The 21,370-nt window shown below is 39.0% G+C and overlaps 1 protein-coding gene and 1 long non-coding RNA gene across 3 annotated transcripts in view; one reads left to right on the top strand and one right to left on the bottom strand.

The window, feature by feature from the left end:
* LOC136836316 (protein jagged-1b-like) overlaps positions 1–21,370 on the bottom strand; it is a 387,965-nt gene that overhangs the window by 3,714 nt on the left and 362,881 nt on the right. Inside the window, exons 7-16 of one of the 2 annotated variants that reach the window (XM_067100442.1) lie at positions 18,568–18,680; positions 18,274–18,391; positions 6,408–6,521; positions 5,876–6,082; positions 5,463–5,590; positions 4,999–5,149; positions 3,752–4,048; positions 1,521–1,634; positions 1,029–1,256; positions 306–853 (exon numbers count right to left, since the gene is read on the bottom strand). In XM_067100442.1, the coding sequence (XP_066956543.1) occupies positions 306–853; positions 1,029–1,256; positions 1,521–1,634; positions 3,752–4,048; positions 4,999–5,149; positions 5,463–5,590; positions 5,876–6,082; positions 6,408–6,521; positions 18,274–18,391; positions 18,568–18,680 (2,018 nt within the window). The remainder of the gene's footprint in view (positions 1–305; positions 854–1,028; positions 1,257–1,520; positions 1,635–3,751; positions 4,049–4,998; positions 5,150–5,462; positions 5,591–5,875; positions 6,083–6,407; positions 6,522–18,273; positions 18,392–18,567; positions 18,681–21,370) is intronic. The other variant, XM_067100443.1, reaches the window with a different exon arrangement.
* The window catches only part of LOC136836318 (uncharacterized), a 185,949-nt gene that overhangs the window by 47,671 nt on the left and 116,908 nt on the right, over positions 1–21,370 (top strand). The window lies entirely within an intron of this gene.

The raw sequence follows: 21,370 nt of genomic DNA, 5'->3' as shown, positions 1-21,370 counted from the left end.
ATATGAGAATATATCTCTGATACAGAAACACGACATTTAATAAGGAAACTGCTAGCGTTGAGGTCTTCAAATGGAAATGTATGGCAGTAAAACTGGAATCATCACCTGTTATGCTACTTGAAAGTTTATTATTAGCCTTTGGCACCTTTGATGGGTGCTGTTGCGAAATGCTTAATGGGGTAATTAAAGCCAGAAAAAACAAAAACCTTTCGAATTTTTTCTTTGACAAGTGAAATACAGTGAATTTTTGAAAAAGAAATATGAAAATCTTGAAAAAATGAGTAAGGTGTTCAGGCAAAACTAACCTGCCGAGATTCGCAGAGGTAATGCGTTGGTTCTCGCGAACGGAGGCAATTTTCAGGGCCACACCAGACATTGGAACAGGAGGCAGAGCCCTGGTTGCAGTGGCATGAATTACACTGATGTCTCCACACAGCGCCATGCGGTCTCAACTCTCCGCCCCAGCGACAAGCCTGGTTGCTGTCTGTGACATTACTGGCTCCCTCTACCAGATCACATCGACGCCCTGTCCTTCCGACGGGGCAGACGCATTTGAAGTCCCCTATACCGTCGATGCACGTGCTCCCAAAGGCACAAGGAGATGATCCACATTCATTGATGTTGACTCTGCAGTCTGGTCCCGTGAAACCAGCTGCACACTTGCAAACTCTCCAGTTGACACCGTCGACACATTTTCCTCCGTTGTAGCAAGGATGAGGGGTGCAGTCATTGATATTATTCTGGCATGTAGGTCCGTCCCATCCCTCTGGGCACAGGCAGGTGAAACCATCTCCTGAGTTAACGCAAGTTGCGCCATTCTGACACGGTGAAGAGTCGCATGCTCGCCTCAGAGCTGCAATTGAGTAACGAAAGATCATGTCCTGTACTAAATCTTAAAACTAAATATAAATTTCGACAGTTTAAGATGTTATACCAGAAAATGTCATATTTGAAAATAATGCAACAAATCTTACTTGTAAAGGGTTTACATCACTAAATTGAAATATGTGCTCTATTTGTCAACTTACGAATTTGGCATGTGACTCCCCGCCACCCTTCGGGGCATCGGCAAACGAAGGCATTCCCAAGGTCGTGACAGCTGCCACCATGGTGGCATGTCGACATATCACAATAAGAGGTTTTGGAAGCACAGGTGCGTCCCTTCCAGCCATCTTGGCAGACGCAAGTGAAGTCCCCGATTTCGTCAATGCACGTGGCGTTATTCCGGCAAGGGTGGTCCGCACACTCGTCTACATCTGAAAAATGGAATGAGACTTGCTCGTGAAACTCTGCTCACTTCAGGAAAAAAAAAAACGTATAAGTGAGTGATAAACGAACTAATACATCAAACAAAGAGCGAATGACTACATCAATTTACAAAGAAGCACAACCCTGTTCATTGCAAAAAAAAAGAGAAAAAAAGAACGTGCAGGAAGCATCTGCTACGGTATTATGAGATATTTCCTTTAATTCAGCATAGAAATATCTCCAACTTAATCTACATTTTTATTCGAACTTACTTATATTGCACAGTTCTCCTTCCCAACCTTGATCGCACACACACTGGAAATCATTGACGAGGTCAACGCAAGTTCCCCCGTTCATACAAGGTGACTGTTCACAATCGTTGATATCTGGAGGAGAAATAAACAAGACACTGATTTTCTTGTTCAGAAATATCGTGGAAGCAACATACATTTTATATGTTTTCCAGAACCTGCATATAAATGTCCACAATACAATCCTGTAAAAAATACTCGGTTAATATCCTGTTACGTGCATTCGCCTCGAAGTCGGCAAGTAATTATAGAAAAACTAATCCTTTCTCCCAACTGCAAAACGACGGATATTAAATCCCACAGATTGAGCCAAGTTTATGTGTAAATCTTCCCAACGTGTTGGGGTTATATACAACCTGCCAATGAAACTGTCGTCGTATGTAGAAGCGGTGAAGAATATAAATCCCTCTCCCTTGCCTAAGCTTTAATTATTAACCTGTTGCTTTCTTGACCTCTGAAAGTAGCCTCGCTGACTGGAATCCTTAAGCTACTCGTTCTCGCCTTGGGAGGGGCAACTCCTCCCAAAACTTGAGGTGGATCTTGACCCTGCAGGACATGGGACTCGAGACAGAGCCGCGAGTTTGGGTCTTTAAAGAATTTGGGATAAGGGTACGACAGAGATCCTTCAAATCGGGTTTAAAGTTTCTGTACGATTTTTAATTGAAACTGGAAAGTCGCTCCTAACCCTTCAACCTTTTCCACTAGTTTCAACGTCTGTTCAGCTATTTAATGGGAAATTCTCTTTAGTGCTGAATTTATAGAAAAAATGTCCGTAAAAGAGAGAGAGAGAGAGAGAGAGAGAGAACACAAACTTTCTTCCAAGTAGTAAAAATTTACCAATTACATTATGAATTACTCAAGTGAATCAATTCATTCCTGGTAATCCCATTAAAGGATACCGCCCCTCGTCCTCAGTTGGGTCGTGGGGATCTTCAGGCCACTAGGGAGTCCTTTGGAAGTGACGGGGGTAAGGGGGGCAGGGAAGCGCCATGGCAGGGGCGTCGCCAGAGGTGCCCCCACGGATGGTCGCTTCCCTGTTGATATTGACAGGTGGCGTTTGAGGTATAATTACTGATCAGGGGGTGGCCGTGGCTCTCAATAGTTAAGGGGAGGGGTTCGCTGATACCATCTGGGAGAGAGAAAGAGCGCGGGGGTGGGGGTCGGGGGAGGACATAACAGTGTTCCCATACCGTGAAAATTTAACCATCCCCATCCTCTACCCCCTTTCAACTGGAGTAGGGTCCTCTATCGCCAACGCCATTACCTTAACAATTCTCTTCTTGAGATGTCTGTGCTCCATGTTTAAGACACCAGATTACGGCATCCAAACTGAGCAGTCTGCCTCACAGCGAACTTCCAGGTATTCCATCAAGGATGTTGGAAATTGGTTTCCTTTTAAGAAACGGCACCGCAAGCAAAACGCAACGGTCATGAGCTCATGGACTCGGTAAAAGTGTAAAGTGAATGTAAACAAAGTCTCCTTATCTCTTGGACATATGCAATGGCAAAGTGAATGCAAGAGAAGAGCATCCCCACCTGTCAGTGCTCCCTAATTAACGGTGTTGAATTCGAAGAGAATCGTTCTTTGGAAGCATCTGTCCAGAGTCTGGCACTATCTGAGATTGGATCCCCATTGGAGGCAGTGGAGCGTCAAACACTTACGCAGACGGAGTTCCGCGGATCGTTAGGTCCTTGGTCCTCCTAACAACAATACTACTGTGTTCTTGTTGCGTACTTTTATCTATGATAATAATTATGTCTTTGGTGGAATAGCCTTTGAAAACTAAGCACCTTTATCTGTGCTCGACGCAGAATCACTTTGTTTCCCATGACAATATAATTAAAAATAATTAAAATTCAACAAACCGCATTTACATTTGCACAATGCAACATCGAGTAGGGTGTAAGAATGAACTTATTTTTTCATGAGATAACCTAACTTTATTTGTGGTGAAGTGAACTTTCAGTTTCTTGATAGATGAATGACCTTTCCAGGATACTGTAGACTGATTATGTTGAGTTTGTGATTTTTTTACAATGGACTCAATAGTATATAATGATTTCGAAGCTCATCACTCAGATGACCTTCATGAGGGAATTAAGTATACATCAGGCTAAGTAAGAATTATGAGGATACTTGTCCTTATTTGTAAGGAGCCGAAAACTGACGAGTAGAAGTGGAATTTACTTACTGATATGACAGTACTCTCCGGTGTACCCAGGATCACACACGCAGGAGAACGTCCCGTCGGAGTTGCTGACGCAGCGTCCGTGACTCCCGCAGATATTGGAGGGCACGAGCAACACCGAACCGCTGTCCTGAGGAGCCGGTACCGTGCAGCTGTCCACAACTGTGTAAGGGGCACGGGGATACGGAAGGTTAGGAGACAATTGACGTAAGGGAGGGGAGAGGTGGAGAGAGGCATACCGGTGCTCTAGGGTTCTAGGTCTAGGGTACAGCCACACCGAGACGGTGTACCGTACTGAACCTTCGAAGGGCATCGATGGTGCAGGATGGAGACAGGAGGAGAGAGAAAGAGAGAAGGGAGGGAGGGAGGTGATGGGGGAGAAGAAATCGGAAAGGAACAGGAGTGTACGAGGCAGAGGAATGGAATTCCATATATTGGTCGTAGTGTTGAATAATGAAGTCATAGAACAAGGCAATGGAGCAATACGAGAAAAAATTGGAAGCAAAAATTTTAAATATCAAGACATTGAAACATCAAAGGCGGAATGCACAAAGAACAATGCAAGAAACAGGAAGCAACATCGCGAAAAAGTTGATAAACAAGGAAACAACAAGAATACCATGACAGCATACAGCGTAAGCGTTAGGCAAAGACAGTGCATTCATTGTTACCGCAGAAACAGTGAACGGTAAGCGAATAGACATAAACAATACGTACACAAGGAGACACCATGCAGGAGAAAACACAAAGAAAATATACTATTAAAATATGGCTTTCAGTATGGCTGAATTAAAATAAAACGATCTTGGTTTTACATTATATAATTTAACTATTTTACTATTTAATACTGCACTGATTCATCTTTTTCTCGAAATATTCACCAAGTGATTGAAGAATCCAATAATCTTTGTGTATATTACAGTCTCAATTTGTATATTAGTCGTAGATGAAGATCCAGTAAAAAAAATCTGAAATCTTTATCAACGACGAGAGATTCAGAAGTAAAATGAAAACCTGTGGCATTACCAATGTGCAAGTTTGTTTTCTAAGTACTCTTAAGTGGCCACTGCCTGTAATTTACAAAGCGTTTAAGCAAGTACAGGAACTAGGGGAGGGGGGGAGTGATCTGAAGCTTATCAAACTTGAAGATCATATGAAGTGTATTTTAGAAAGAGTTGAGCAATCGTACTATAATTGAAAGTGGTTCTAAGGGAGAGTTTTGAATATGGAAATGTAGTAAATGTAAATACCTTGGCATGGAGGCGTTGTGCAGGCGGGCCTCTGCTGTGAACAGTTCTTGCCCTCATATCTTTCGGGGCAGAAGCAGAAGTAGTCGCCCTGGGTATTGATACAGGGTGCCCCGTTGTCGCACGGGTTTGGGTTGCACAGGTCGATGTCAACCTGCAAGATGCATGTAAAATGGAGGATTTAAAAAATGTAGTTTAATGGTAGGAGGTACCTGCTTACCTTTATTATCCTTATTATTGTTAGCAGTAAAAGTGTACAACAGAAATACAACCTCGAGAACTTGAGTATAATTCATCACAGACATTGTAGAGACATCTGGGCTTTTCAATGATATCGTCCGAAATGAAGTGATGCATGAACATTTTGAAACGGTTACTGTTTGTGAATTAACAATAAAATATACAGTAGTAGTAGTAGTAGTAGTAGTAGTAGTAGTAGTAGGGGGTCTTGGAAAAAAATCACTTACCTCGCACTGGGAGCCTGAGTATCCGACAGGGCAAATGCAACGATATCCTGCAACTTGATCAACACAATCTCCTCCATTGTTGCAAGGATTACTGGCGCATTCGTCTATGTTGGTTTCGCAGTTTCGACCTAGTGATACATCAAATGTAATTAATCGAACGTTAGAAAATAATTAAATACTTTTTAGTTTGCTACATAATGATGGTCAGTGAAAACTACAAGTTCTAAAACAATTTCGTCATTAATTCTTCCATTTTTTTCTTTTCACAAAACAATACCATTAAATTTCCCCCTGACTTAATATCGACGCAACTGATCGATTGGCCGATGCGAAACATTACATAAAAACAAATTTGAGTGCAACTGATCTATAATCAAGATGAACCACCACCATGAGTGTCGATATTGCCTTACCCGTGAAACCCTTCGAGCATGCGCAGTGGTAGTCGTCAACGAGGTCAATGCAAGTGCCACCGTTGAGGCACTGGTCGTTGCAGTCGTTCAGGTTGATGTCGCAGTTCTTGCCCTCCCATCCGTTGCGACACTGGCACTCGTAGTCGCCTTCGAGGTTCACGCAAGACACGGCGTTGATGCAGGGTCGACCCTGGCATTCGTCTGAATCTGAAACGGTAGTCATGAAAGAGAAGTAATGACTAGTCCCTTGGAAGGTGGTAGTGGAATTAAAAAAAAAATTATACAATTGTTCATTTTCATGCAACAACATTAACATTACGCAAACATTTTTTTAATGAAAAACTAACAGTAATCAAGTTAAATATAAATTCTTTAACATTCATAACAAAAACCTATTAGAATTTAATAGTTTCTAATCTGATCGCAAAAGGCTAAACATAAAAAGAGCACTCCCAAGACTAAGCGCGATTCAATAACTGAAGCTTATTCAGATCATTCGATTAAACCCGGATGGCATCGACGACTGACTCACCGAATTGGCAGATATTTCCTTCCCATCCAACGGTGCAGTTACAGGCAAAGCCGTTAACTTGATCGATACAGGTGCCACCGTGTTCGCAGGGCGTCGATTCGCACTCGTCTACATCTGCAATGAGAGGAGAAAAGGTGTATTGATTTCCGAAATGCGACTGCACAAAAAAAAGTACATCCGTGTTCATAATCGAGTCATGGTATCACGAACAGCTCTGGGAACTGAACGACAAGCATCCATTTGGTTTGATTTTCTCTGGATGGAGTGGTCTGGTCTGGTCTGTTCCTGTATTCATGGGCTTTGACCTAGTGCCCTCGTACGATAAACCAAAGCTTAGACATTTGCAGCGCATCCCAGAAGTCTGCTTTTGAGCTACAAAGGTCATGACAATGCTCCAATAAAACCCTGTACCTTTGTGTAGAAAAATACTACAAATAAAAAAAAAAAAAAAAAAAAAAAAAAAAAAAAGGAAGAAAAGATGTTAGTATTTTCCTAAGGCTGCAGACCTTTGCAATGTCAGTCGAAGTACCATCAGAAAATAATAAAGACCGGATTTTTTTTTTTATAGATTTCATAATAATGACGTGCTTCTTGAAACCAAAGCAAGAAAATATATGCCTGTAATATTCGAACAACAGTTTTATTCCAGTTAAAAACGGAGTTTCATGATGTTAGAGTTTTTCAGATAAAAAAAATTATGGTGAATTTTAGTATTCAAAGTGTAAAGAAAACTAAAAACATTCATTTCATAAAAATAGTTAATGGTAGTAGTACCAACTGTAACTTTATAGCACTTACATGTCCGCTATATTGACAGCTTACGAATGTAAACAAAATGTTTTATAGTAATTCGATTTTATAAGTAATGACAAGTTTTGAATAAGAACCTTCAATAACATTCTACAGTATATTCAATAAAATTATGGCCCCCTATTACTCAAATTACTCTGCGTTTCTAGCTTGAACCTCAAACTCCGTCACATTATGCAAATGTTGCAAGTCTTCCTTCAGCTTCGATGATAATAGACTTGATAGCAATAGAAATGTAAGTGAAGGAGGAAAAACAATTTTGTATTATGCGCTGAGTGGCAATAACGATTATCATAAAACAGTCTGGAAAACAACTAGGCAACAACCTGAAAGGTAAACAGTGCAAAAATGGGAGTATGCGATGGTTTACTGTGGAAAGAGATATTCACATAATGTTTCATCCCTGTAAATGGGATAAAATAATAAAATTTTGACTCAAATATTTTTTTTTGTAGTATACTCAGTACTTGTAGAACATTATTCAAATAAAGTAATTTTTCTGGTATGAATAAACTCTAGATGTCATTTTTAGTGCGCACACTGAATGGGCAGACCTCTTAGAATACCTAATCCTAGAATATGTGAAAAAGCAATAAGTGAAGAAAGTGTACTTCAACACGAAACATTCAAACAAATTTGCCATAGAATGAAAGGTACATTTAAACTCCATCCTTTCGAAGGGGCGAAGAAGAAGTTCTTATGGTATATAATTATTACACATCAAATATAGGCCCTTTTACCATAAAATGAGCTAATCGTCACCAACATTCCTCTCCTAAGATGCTCATTGGCTTGCGTTACATTCAATCGACCAGTCATAAAGGAAACATAAAGAAAGGGACCAATCAAAAATGAGGTCCTAATTGATTCGACCAATCACCCACAGCTAATGACGCCTAATGGCATGACACGCAGGAAGGATAAAGGAAAATGTCTTCTTTTATTTCCTTCAGGAGGGCCTCAAAGCCTTATGTCTGCCCCCCAAAAATGGTTAATAGTAGTCATTACTGTCACTTATGCTATACACAATTACCTCGGTTTTCTTTTATATCTCTTGGGGATATGGATAGTAAACATATAAAATAATATATATATATATATATATATATATATATATATATATATATATATATATATATATATATATATATATATATATATATATATATATATATATATATATATATATATATATATATATATATATATATATATATGCTTTCATAGAATTGTGAATGATAAAAACACTGCTAATATGTAGGGCTAGATGAATCCAATAAACAAAGGGGGTTTCAGCTAACAATCTATTTTATACAAGATCCTCAACTTCTCCATTATAAGAAAGTGATATGACCAATATCCTCAGATATTATGTAATAAAAATGAATCATTATTCTTCCCTTACGATAGGCAAGCTTTAGAAAAAATCGAGCCTTATAATCTGATGGTTAATAAGCAAACCTAGACGGTCCCGAGCACTAAAAGCCTTCTCTCACAAGGGACTCATAGCATTACTTCCACAAACAGAAATGAGCAGTTGTGCCATTTTTTGGGAAGTCTTGATCAAAGGCAGTGGGAAATTCGTCTAATATCTTTTAGTATCCGGCATGCGCTGTACTGTACTGATAAACAAAGGAATACTCAGACGTCACCTCAAAAAATTATTACAGTAGTTTCCTAGAAGTTCAGTATCCATTACCAATTTACATCATAACTGAGTAAACCTACAAGAAATAGGTGCTTTCAACATAATCCTAAACAAAAAGCCCATTACATGATTTCTGACTAATAATATCTACTCCATGAAAATATTTTAATTGTAAAATAAATCTGGATTATAGTAATTCGAGATCTAAGGCTGATAGCTTACATGTTATTAACTTCACTGTCAAGATTGTTTAGAAGACATGAAGATGTTACCACCTGAATCGTACGTTACACGTACACCGCACGTTCAAAAAAGAATTTATAACCAATTATGGCAATTACATGTGGTTTGTTTTTTTAGTTAAGATTTTCCGCGATCTCCGTGTTTTTATACTTAGCAATTATTTCCTGTTCATTGATTATACACATCCGTATGTATATATATATATATATATATATATATATATATATATACATACACACGTGTGTGTGTATATGTATATATATATATATATATATATATATATATATATATATATATATTATAATGTATATATATATATATATATATATATATATATATATATATATATATATATATATATATATATATATAGCGTGTGTGATATGTGATGAGTAAGCCAAATGCACCAATCCCACAGCAAACATCAAGGGCTGCTCCCTTAGGACACACGTCTTTTATGTTCCACTGACCAAACTATGGGTGGCCAAGCATCCGCAGTAATGGGGCGTGAGGTGCGAGTTCTATGAATTCCAATGGGAATTCACAAACTTGTGCCTCACGAGTGGGGAAAGAAAAATGAGAAAAGAAGAAGCAAATAAAAAGAAAAAATATGATAGTATCTTAGAAGTGGTCGGGGAAAAATGAGAAATGAACTAAACAGAAAAAAAAGAAAATTGAAAGAGGTGCAAAATGAAACAAGTCGATAAAAACGTGTGAACTGAATGCATCACTTCTGAAGGAGTTAACGGAAGAGGGTAGCATTTGCAAGGCACGCATGTACCTATGACGTATTGCGGCAAGAACTCGTCGCAAGGACGACAAGTGCATTATATAATTCAAGTGTTGTGGCTTAACAATAATCGAAACCTGGTTGGGCTGTGCCTATTACTCACGAATCTATCTGCCCTTGCGTACTCTGTTTCGCATTGTTACAAGTATTAGTCCAGAAAGATGATGGCGGGGCGTCGATATAACCATCACGCGTGAAATGTCCGTATAGAATTGTGAGGAAAAACGGTGACATCACAAGCAAAATACATAAACAATTACTCGGTAAGATTGCACAGTCCATATCATTACAAACACTAGGCTAGAAAGTTCTCTTATAGAGGAAGAACCATCTTCAGTGTTAACAGGGATGGTCACTGAATTTCAGAAAATAATGTCTGTTCGGGGAACTGAATGAAACTTCACTAATATTGTATTCTTTCCACCAATAAGCAACTTCCCCCAAAAATGGGATATTACCAGAGATAGGACAAAATAGTAAAGGGTAACGCTTTCTGAAGTTTTACCCCCTTCATACCAGTCCCTTGGTCGGATAACATGGGAAGGGTTAAGTTTGCCTTGATTAAGAATAAATATGACTAAAAAGTACTGTGGAGCTTAGGAACTGGATGCGAGTCGAATCGATCAAACTGAGGCTAATAAGAGAGAGAGAATTTCCTGCTAACGCATGTACAACTGGGGTTCCCTCTTATTGGAAAATCTATGCCCTTCATGTAGAAAACGCAAGAAAAAAAATTACGAGGTGAGAGAGAGAGAGAGAGAGAGAGAGAGAGAGAGAGAGAGAGAGAGAGAGAGAGAGAGAGAGAGCCATTCTCATTTGACGGATGATTCTGTGGCAGGTTAATTTCGTATAAACATCCCTCTTAATACAAGAGAATTCCTCGTTGAGTATTACCTTAACCATTCCAGTTCTAAGTAAACTGAGAAGAGATAAATTCACACACTTCAAGATTACTCCAAAGAAAGTGTCGAAAATAATAGCCAAACATATACTGAAAAAATTTCTGCAAAGGGGAAGATATTTTTGGATTTCCAGTACACAAAAGAAATCCTAAGAATGTCATCGTGTCCTACAATAAAAGACGATACTTTCGGTGGTCATAATACCTCACGTTGCACCTCCCGTCGAAGGAATGGGTGCAATATGAATTCATGAGAAATAAACATTGCATCATATTGAAAGCCACGTCAAGTTACTGAATATTTTGTATTTTTTGTGTAAAGAAGCAATAGTCAGCAGCTGCGCGAAACACAGCACACAAATGAAATAAATACATGATTAATGGTTGTTGAAGAAACTGAGAAGAAATTTTGGAAAATATGGGAAAGCTGAACTATATATTCAAATTCAAACTTACCTAGGGTAATTCAACATATGCACGAATATATATAGGCCTGGGGCGTTTTTCGAGACATAGAGAGAGAGAGAGAGAGAGAGAGAGAGAGAGAGAGAGAGAGAGAGAGAGAGAGAGAGAGAGAGAGAGAGAGGTCCCTTTTCTAAAAAAAAAAAATTAATCTCTCTCAAAATTTCATTATATACTTTTAGCCAGTCACGAAGCCCAACTGAAAACACGAAAAAGATTTGCAGCGCAAACTGTAATATCCATTCACTTACAACCAATGGTCAGCATTCTATGGACTAGCGTTGTATATTTCACTGCTTATGTTTTAAATGCCAGTTTTCTTTAATAAAGGAACACTGGATACAAAATTTGAATGAAGGTATGTCATTAAAACAACGAAGTATGAAAAAAAGCGAAAGTATAAAAAGCATACAATTTTCGCAGCAATAAAATTCCTGTTACTGTTTAGATAAATTATAACTACACGAAGAATAAAAAAATATCATAAAAAGAACAATGACCCTTCCACACTAACAAAAGATAAATGGATATAGGAGCCCAAAACTGAAGGGGGAGGGGGAGGGGGAGAGAGGCAGATCGACACTTGAACATGTGTGTGCGCGAGCGCGCCCCCCACATGTCAAACACACCCTCTCCTGTCACCTATTCCTTTCCCCCATTACCCCACTGCCTTTCTTCTCCCTCTGTTATTCGCCCTGTCACCTATTTCGTTCCTCCTCCCCCGTCCTACTACCCTCCACCCCTTCCCTCCGTCATTCACCTTGTCAATACACAGTATTGTACAATCTATTCATTGGGCTCCGAGAGATTATATTGGGAATTATATACTTAAGCTAAAATAGGATATAACGACTCCCCTCTTGACCATTCTGGGTTAGTGAGGGCATGTGCGGACACCATGTGTGTGGACTGCGGAGGCAGAAAGAGGACAACATTCGTAAAAGTTTAAGAGCTGGAGAATGTCCATTCGAGGAACAGGAACGTCACTTCCCATTTGAGGGACATCAGTTTCCTATAGAACTTTGGGGAGAATATGTCGCGTACGTATTTGTGCCTGTTGACTTTGTGCCAAATAGGATTTTATTTTAATCTGAATGAATGCACTTGGCGAAGTTTGCACTTCAACAAAGCTGCAAGCAGAAGCGTTCAACATGATCATTATTTGCCATGCTTTTTTTTTGCAGTATGAAGTTACTTACTAACAAGCACATACGCGAATAGATCATTTATTACAAAACGAGAGAGACAATCATCAATCACATATCTTGACAGCAAACGCCTAAGAAAACATATTGTCAGAAAATGTTCAACTAGTATTATTTGCAAAATAAATGCGGAGTCACATGTATGAATGTGAGGTCGTAAATATGCATCCGACGCTGTATCAACACATACAGGTGTTGGCGTTCCGGTCCGAAGGTTCTAGCATGGACACTTAAACGTATGTGTGCGAGTGTGTGTGTGTGTGTGTGTGTGTTCGTAGCCTTGGCTTGTTTGCTCAGTTAAGTGCTAGCGCGTTTGTTATGTTGTGACTACAGTCTTGTTTCCATCGTAACAGAGTAAGCAAAGACCTGCCTAATAAAAAGAAGAAAAAAAATTGCGTTGCTTTATTACAAGATTAATTATTCAAGGCGATTTCACTGGCAATATGATTCTATCGTAGGCTGGAGTGTTTGTTCGGCAGAGTTTTTGTTCGGTATAAAGTGGCTGGAATGCAAGGCGCGAAGCGTTGCTCATTACCAAATTTCGTTGGAATTCAGTTGCATGTATTAAAAAAAAGTCATCCTCATAACTAAGAATGTTAAAAATAAAGTCTGATATACTGATCTTACAATAAAGAAAAATATCCGTGTGACTTAATTCTTCAAGAACAAACAAGCACTACAAGAACATTAAAACACACTTGAAAACTGATCACTTAAATGAAGCCCATTACTCTCGTTTCCAAGTCAAACAACAACAGCAATCATAGTAATTTGAAATGCAAGTTAAGTAAAGCTAGCATGTCGACTGTTTTATTCGTCTAGCCACGTTCCCATCCACAACAGACAGACTGCAAAACACAACACAATCAAGTCATCTCTTTTAAAGCTAATAATTAACGTAGTTCTCTGGAAGGTATGGCAAAAAATTCAAGAAATTCATAGTTCTTAGGACGACTTTCCAAACCAAAGATAAAAAGAAAAAAAAATCACTGCCCAAATCATTATAAAATTCCTGGAAGTCTAGTAAGATAAATATTGCAACGTTACAAATGTAACTTCAGTTACAAAAAAAAAAAAGGAATGAAAAATAAACATACGTAAGCTATGAAAAAACGAACGCTGCAAGATTCGAATGATTTAAGATTTTCCACGCTGGATTTCGACGGGAAATGAACATGCTAGTCTTTCAATAGTTCGTTCACTAATCCTAATACTGTAACGTGAAGTCATGCGTCAGAGCGACGTATAATTGTGAAACCTGCAGTTTGAAGTAGAAAAAAAAAACGGTGTCCCTCGAATAATATCAAAGGTTAACTACATTCATCGGACTTCTTGCTCGACTAAATAACCATCAATTTATTAAGCAAATCTCGCCCTAAAAACCACTGTGAATTGTACAACAAAATGACCGACTAATTCAACAGCACAAAGAGCAGGAAAGGCAAAATAAGCTTAGGATTTTCATAGGAGATTTATTTATGTTTCCTTGAAATCCAATAAAATAAACCGTCAAAAGGTCTAATGTATTTCATCAGGAATTTCATCTTATAAATCTCAGTATGGATGCGGACGAGAAATGGCAACTTTTTATGATATATTGATCAAAAGGGTTAAGGCTTAAAAAATGTTTTCTTCGTATTTTCACCATTTCCTATTCTCTATTAGTTCGGGAAAGTGAATACGAAGCACACGCACACACTATATTAATTGATATAAACGAAATAATTAATATAAATACAAATTTGTACGCATGCCAGTACACACAAAATATAATATAATATATACCTTGGAAAAGACAACTTAGCATTCAACTTTCATTTTCCCAGAAATCATCCAGAGGTCAGTGTGATTCCGTATTGAAATATAAATAAATAATCTTAATAGTAAGACACCTTCATCCAACAAGACTTATGGTGGAAGTGACCTTTCCCTGGAAATGCATCTGGGAGTCAGCCTGGGTGTTGTTGAGCCCGCTACTACTCCTCAAGGCCGACCAAGACACGCTCTCCTGTACCCACCTTGGATCCCATAACCCCACCCAACCCCCAACCCCTCCCCAAGCCCATGCCCAACACACCTTGAACACCTTACCTAAATCCCTCATTCCTCTTACCCAAACAGACCCCACCCGACACCCCACCCCTTTCCCTACATACCCCGAAATCTCTCTGGACCAAACTCCTGATCCAAGCTACCAAGGGCTTCCTTTATCTCATTATATACGGATCGCCTCTTGCCTTCGCTGAAAAGCCAACTCCCGGACCTCGTCGTTGAACACGGTCTGAATGTAAAAAATCGACTATTTAATGCTAAAAGCACGATTTTAGTCTTCAAAAGCTAATCAGTGTCCCCAAAACCCCACTGGGAAATAGAGATGTATTCTCTAAATCGGTGTCGAGATCTAGTCGTAATACGAACTCCGTCGAGAAATTCTGAGCGGTGATAAAGTGTACTGTTTACTTGATTCAGAAATAGCCATATCACTCTGCATCAAGGTTACTGCATGCAATCGCGCTCGACGGACTCAAGTACGCACAGAGCAAGTCAACATATATAATATTTTCAAGCGATCCAGGTTTTTTTTTTTTTTTTGGTCAGAAAGTGATGATTGAACTGTCTTATTTATAAATAGTTCAACTCAACAGCGAACAGGCAATATTGTAAATACTGGAAGAAAATCATAAAGTTTGCATTATATAAAATTTAACCCCAACCTTCAAATGAAAGTTTCACCATAATTTCTTGAATTGTGTACAGCGGTGGGATGATGTATTCTATTTACAGATTTGCTAGATCTTATGATTTTGCTACGTTAAGCCTTTTAACATTATTTATAATAACTGATCTATAACATCAAGTGGAATCAAATCTTAAGCGTTGCAAATTAATTTTTTGCCATATAATACGCAATATCTTAATCTCAGATTAATATATTATGCATTAATGAAGTTGTTTGTCAAGATGCAAGTAGGAGTGGTGTAACTTAGTTTTCGTAAGTTTTTTTGTAGTTTTTTAGATTTCAATTTGAATATTTGTTTTTTAAGGTTGTCCAAAACATCGCATGCAAATAACTCACAGATTGCATTAATGCTAATAATTTTATAAAGTACTCGTCTAGAGTATATACTTTTATCCTAAATTTTCAAAGTTCAGCTTTTGCACTCCCTTACAGTTCGTAGTGTCCTGGCAACTCATCACATGAGCGCACATACAGAGAGAGAGAGAGAGAGAGAGAAAGACAAAATTTACCAAATCAAACCAAAAGACTCATTCATGATAAGACAAGTAAATCAGATTTTGAAAATTTTGAGTCAAGGTGAAAAATCAGATCTTAACGCATGACTGATCCCCTCATTTTCAAGTCTCAGCTCATTAAGTCTTCTTTCTCTTGCTCCTCCTCCTTTCCCTTCCGCTACAAGGTTTCCTCCTCCTCCTCCCTCTCCTCCTTCTCTCTCCTCCTCCTCCTCATCATCATCATCATCATCATGATGCCTACAGTCCTGCTAGCCGCCTCCCTTCACCCCACCCCACCCAGTTAGATGGGAGTTTTCATCACCCTTCCTCCTTTTGTTGTATGGACGACTCACATATTACTATACCACTTACAACGTTATGTCACCCCTCCAGCTTTTATGGCTTTCCCAAATCTTTCAAGAAAATCCAGATGAAAACAAGGGACCGAGAATTACCCAAGCCAGATGAAGCCTTTATTATCCTCTACATCCTTTTATCAGGGCCAAAAGTTGAATCAGACTTCCGCTAGCCTAAATGTCTTGGGTGAGGGGGGAAGAGGGGTTTCCTGGCAAGGATATGAGAAGTGAGGCCACACTGAAAAAGTTAGATTGAAAGTCGTTTAGCAGAGATCGCGGATTTTCTTTGCCTTTTATTTCTCGTCCAGAGGGTTAAGGGTCGGGGTCGACGGCTCTGGCAGCTCCCACTATAAGCGAATGGGAGGGGAAAAAATGTGAATGAACGTTGCAGAAAACTGTACAACAAAAAATACTTAAAAGGAACATTACTTGGAGAGAGAGCATGGCGCAAACATTTTATAAAGCTAAAATTATTTTTTACACAGTGTTGGAGAGAGAGAGAGAGAGAGAGAGAGAGAGAGAGAGAGAGAGAGAGAGAGAGAGAGAGAGAGAGAGAATCATTAACGCGAACAATTTCAGACTCTCATTTATTTTACACAATAAAAGCGAAGGACAGCGCAAGTATAAGTGTAGTGCACACATCTTGCAGTGCACTGTGGGTACCCTTGCAACGAAGGATATTGCAAGAAGCACTCTGAAGCACATGGGGCGTCTTTTATCTTGCAACGGCATCAGGTCATTAATTAAGACGTCGTATCTAACCCCCGCTCCCGACTCTGACGATTCCCGCTGATGTTAAATAATGACGACATCTGGGGCCACAAGATTTTTTTTTTTTTTTACTATTTTTTAATGTTGGGAGCACAAAGAAGAGGTGAAAAATCCAAATTTGAAGAGGCCACTACATATGGGAGGGGGCTAAATGCGTTCTTACATCTTACAGATCTTACAGTTCGTTCGGGTTGCCCCAGGTCCCTCAGTGAGAGAGAGAGAGAGAGAGAGAGAGAGAGAGAGAGAGAGAGAGAAGAATGAATGGTATCGGCTACGGATATTTACGTCAGCTCCAAAACACAGAATAGCTCCTGCATGATGTGAAGTAAACAGGAGAGAGAGAGAGAGAGAGAGAGAGAGAGAGAGAGAGAGAGAGGATGAGATGGTATCGGCTACGCATATTTACCGTCAGCTCCAAAGGACAGACTAGCTTCTGCATGATATGCTTCAACAAGAGAGAGAGAGAGAGAGAGAGAGAGAGAGAGAGAGAGAGAGAGAGAGAGAGAGAGAGAGAGAGAGAGAGAGAGAGAGAGAGAGAAGGATGAATGGTATCGGCTACGGATATTTACCGTCAGCTCCAAAAGACAGAATAGCTTCTGCATGATATGCTTCAACGCGAGAGAAGAGAGAGAGAGAGAGAGAGAGAGAGAGAGAGAGAGAGAGAGAGAGAGAGAGAGAGAGAGAGAGAGAGAGATCACTTTAAAAAATGTCTTCTCCTCCTAACTTTTGGCTGGATCAGATTAAAGCGACTGAGACTAATGAGTCAACTCTAAACTTATGGACTTCTCTTTTAACAACAAAATACTTGACCATCTCCTCGACTAACTGTTCTCAGACGATAACAAGAAAGCCTTCGTGAGTGTGTGTGAGAGATGGCGGCAGACGAGAATGAAATTCAAAACAAGTCTGCAACCAATCATTACATGGACACCAACACAATTTGTCCTACTGACACGAGATAAGCAGCGCAGCCAAAAGAGAACAAGATCCTTGCAACCTGGGCAATGATGCAGGGAATACAAGGACGCAGATAACGCAGGAAATGTAATGTCTTTATTGGCAGTAAGAGATCGACCTCTTTGCTTGGTTTATTGTGTTATTTCTCACTTCCAACTTGTATGACTTCATGCACTAGAAACACAGTACGTGCATTCATTCTGAAACATGTCACTTCTTGAACGCCTGCCATTAAAGGTAGTAATTAATTAGATTCAATTCAGCTTTCTCGCCAACATCCTACTCTTGATCGATAACAACGCTAAGTCTGAGCCTGGTTGCACCTGAGTTTCTAATGGACTTGATTGAGTTAGGGCATCGCTCTTAAATCGATATACTTTTCCACAAAAAGGAAAAGTTTTACTTGTTTTCGAGTAATCAAAATAGTTTAGAATTAAGACTAGAGGTTTCACACAGGAGGAGAGAACAAATTTAATCATTGCAACTTACCGCTCTCGCAAGTGGTCCCGGTCCATCCAGGTGAACAGGTGCACTGGAATCCTCCATTGACTTCGAGGCAAGTGCCTCCGTTTTGACAAGGCTCAGGGGCACATGGATCCTCGACAACCTAATTAAGTAAAATAGGAATACATATGAATTTATAAATTAGTATGTGAATGAACAATGATGAGATGGACGAAGAAGGCAAACGAAATCTACTAACATTTACAAGTACTGGCCATGGAATGGTGTCTATTCTGGTAAAATAAACACCGTACAACCTGCTCCCAATGAACTACTTACCTCGCAATTTTCGCCAGAGAAGCCCTCAGGACAGGTACACCGATATTGGTCAGGCGCCGTGTTCTCACATGTACCCCCATTCACGCATGGGTACCGTCCACAGTAATTCAAATCTGCCAGAACAAAGAAAAAATAATCAGTGAGTGTTTAGGGAATTCTTTAGATTTAGTGCAGTATGATTCATGGTTGAGGGAATGTACGTCTGGCATAAAACCAGACATTCTTTGGGGGGTTACTCTGATAATTTCTCAGGACCTTGGACCCAAGATCTGGAAATCAAAATTCATTACTTGGCGTTTCAGTGAATAGAATTCTAATAAATAATTTTAAACACTGTTCTTAAATTAATAATAATAATAATGTTATTTATATGCTGATATATTAAAATACCTGAAAAGCTTTACAAAGATATAAAAAACAGAAAAAAAATTTCCAAGCACTAATACAAAAAATTTAAGCCGGTTAGCTACAGCTGACCAGCCTATTAGTGTTCTAACTTTGGCCGTTTGTTCAAACCAAAGAAACTCCTTCATAGCCGAATATAGCGGACGGTAACGACGGGACTCTTTGTTTGCCAGGCAATTGAACACGAAAGCCACCTATAAAATATTCATTGATTCCAAAAACAATGCAAACACAGACTGTTGGAATACGGTGGAGTGACCTCGCGGAACTGACGTTATTACACGTGACGAAAGGTAGCTGGCAATGTGTGTTATTACACTGTGTGTGGCTCCACTGCCCTGATTGATAGCGCTGTATTTCAGGAAAATGAACTGTATCGCCGTATTTGCCATATATTTCTTACATGGCTTTTTAGCAAAGGAATAATCGACATTTTCTCTCAACTGACTTGGCCGACCAGGACACTACACATTCAAATAGACAGGTCTTAAATTTTGATGGAACCATGAATTTAAGAAAAATATATATATATATATTCACACTTTAGGCGTCTGTATGCCAGTGCCAATTACAAGGGTGATGAACAATAACAAAAATTGACAAGCAATTTTGAAGGGCAAGAATGCGTGTGGCAGATCTCTGTATTGGCTATCTGGAGATTTTTAGAATAAAAAGAGGATTTATCCCAGGCACAGGGCTTAAATAGACATAAGCTATGCAGCATTTCCCGGTCTAGACGAAGCCTATCAGTACCCTATTATAAACCTACTATTACATACTAAATATGTATCGATTTGTGGAGAGAAGAGGAGAGAGAGAGAGAGAGAGAGAGAGAGAGAGAGAGAGAGAGAGAGAGAGAGAGAGAAATTCTTCAGCTGTTTATAATCCTCCATCTGGCCACCTTAATCTCACATCAAAGACGCAAAATAAATGACAAACGATTCTACTGTGAGGGACACAGAGTTAATGTTGAGAGGGGTGGGAGACACTGGATAGGGCAAGAATAACCCTCAAAAGATATAAAAGATGGGCAGGGGAGGGACCACCAGTTAAATCACCCCCCATACACCTAAAAACTCTCGGATCTCCCCTAAAGGGTAGATATACACAAATGTATAGGTGGGGATACGAGTTGAGGTGATGAGGTCTTTTAATCCCATTAATTAGCGACGGGGAAGGGAGGGCGGGGAGAGAGTGGGAAGGGAGGTATTGGCTCCTCTCTGAACAAGTGGTGGAATAACCGAGTTTGCGATGTTGAAATATCTGCCACTGGGGAGGACAACAGGTGTATGGAACTCCAAGGAGTCGGGGGGGGGTGGTGAGTAGTAGTAGTAGTAGTAGTAGTAGTAGTAGTAGTAGTAGTAGTAGTAGTGCGTTTTAAGTTTTTGTGGCGAATGCTGAATGGAACGTAGGAAGAGGGAAAAGTATCTTGCAAGATGGCAATAATATCCAATCCAAATAATAATAATAATAATAATAATAATAAGTCTATTACTTTCAAGTCATGATAATACTAGCACAAGTCACCTAGGAATAAAGGAATATTAAATCTTTTATATGTCTTAAACAATACATTTTAATTAGAATTAAACATTTTCGTATAATAAGATATAATTAATATTTAAGAGCCAACTTGATGGCCTAAAATAAATGACGATGGACAGCCCAAGGGGCGTGGATGGGGAGCAGGGTAGGTGCGTTGGGACTGTATGTGATAAGCTCCCCCTCTCCCCATGACACAAAACACTCCCCTCCCAAACGCCGAAAAACCGGGTGGACAAACTCCCAAAGGGAATCACTTGAGGTCTGCCACAACAAGTGTTATAGTGGGGAAAGAAGGGGGTTGATCTTTCATTTTGTTATGATATTTTATATAAAAACTGACTGTCAGGTTTTGTTATATTATACGCAAGAGGGTACTTTTAAAAAATAGATATCAAGTTATCAGATTTGAATACTTGCAAATAAATTATGCTTGCAATTATACAGGAGACCCAAGCACTCAAGGAATTTTTAATGATAAATTTTGCATTATTTATTTAAATTTGGTAAATAAATTAATTGTTGATACGTGTCATAATTTTGGATAATGTACTGTCTCGAATAGTCGTATAATTTCGTGTTTATTTTCAGTAAAAATTCCTTATTACTGAAATGAATTCTCAGTTTAAAAAAATAAATTAAGAGCAAGATCAGTAGTATAAGCAAATTAATTTCAACGTTTTTCTTCTAATATAATTAAGGGGAAAACAAGCAACTCGTAAATTATATGAAAAAAATGAATCACCCCATTTATTATCTAACGTGAAAGGGTCTAAACTAGGCTAAAACTATATACTTTTTAGTGATCATTACATTATTTTGGAAGATATCTAAGCATATAAAAAAACTGAAGGAT

The sequence above is a fragment of the Macrobrachium rosenbergii genome, chromosome 56 (assembly GCF_040412425.1).
Source record: "Macrobrachium rosenbergii isolate ZJJX-2024 chromosome 56, ASM4041242v1, whole genome shotgun sequence".
NCBI lineage: Eukaryota > Metazoa > Arthropoda > Malacostraca > Decapoda > Palaemonidae > Macrobrachium > Macrobrachium rosenbergii.
This window is presented reverse-complemented; position numbering and strand designations above follow the sequence as displayed.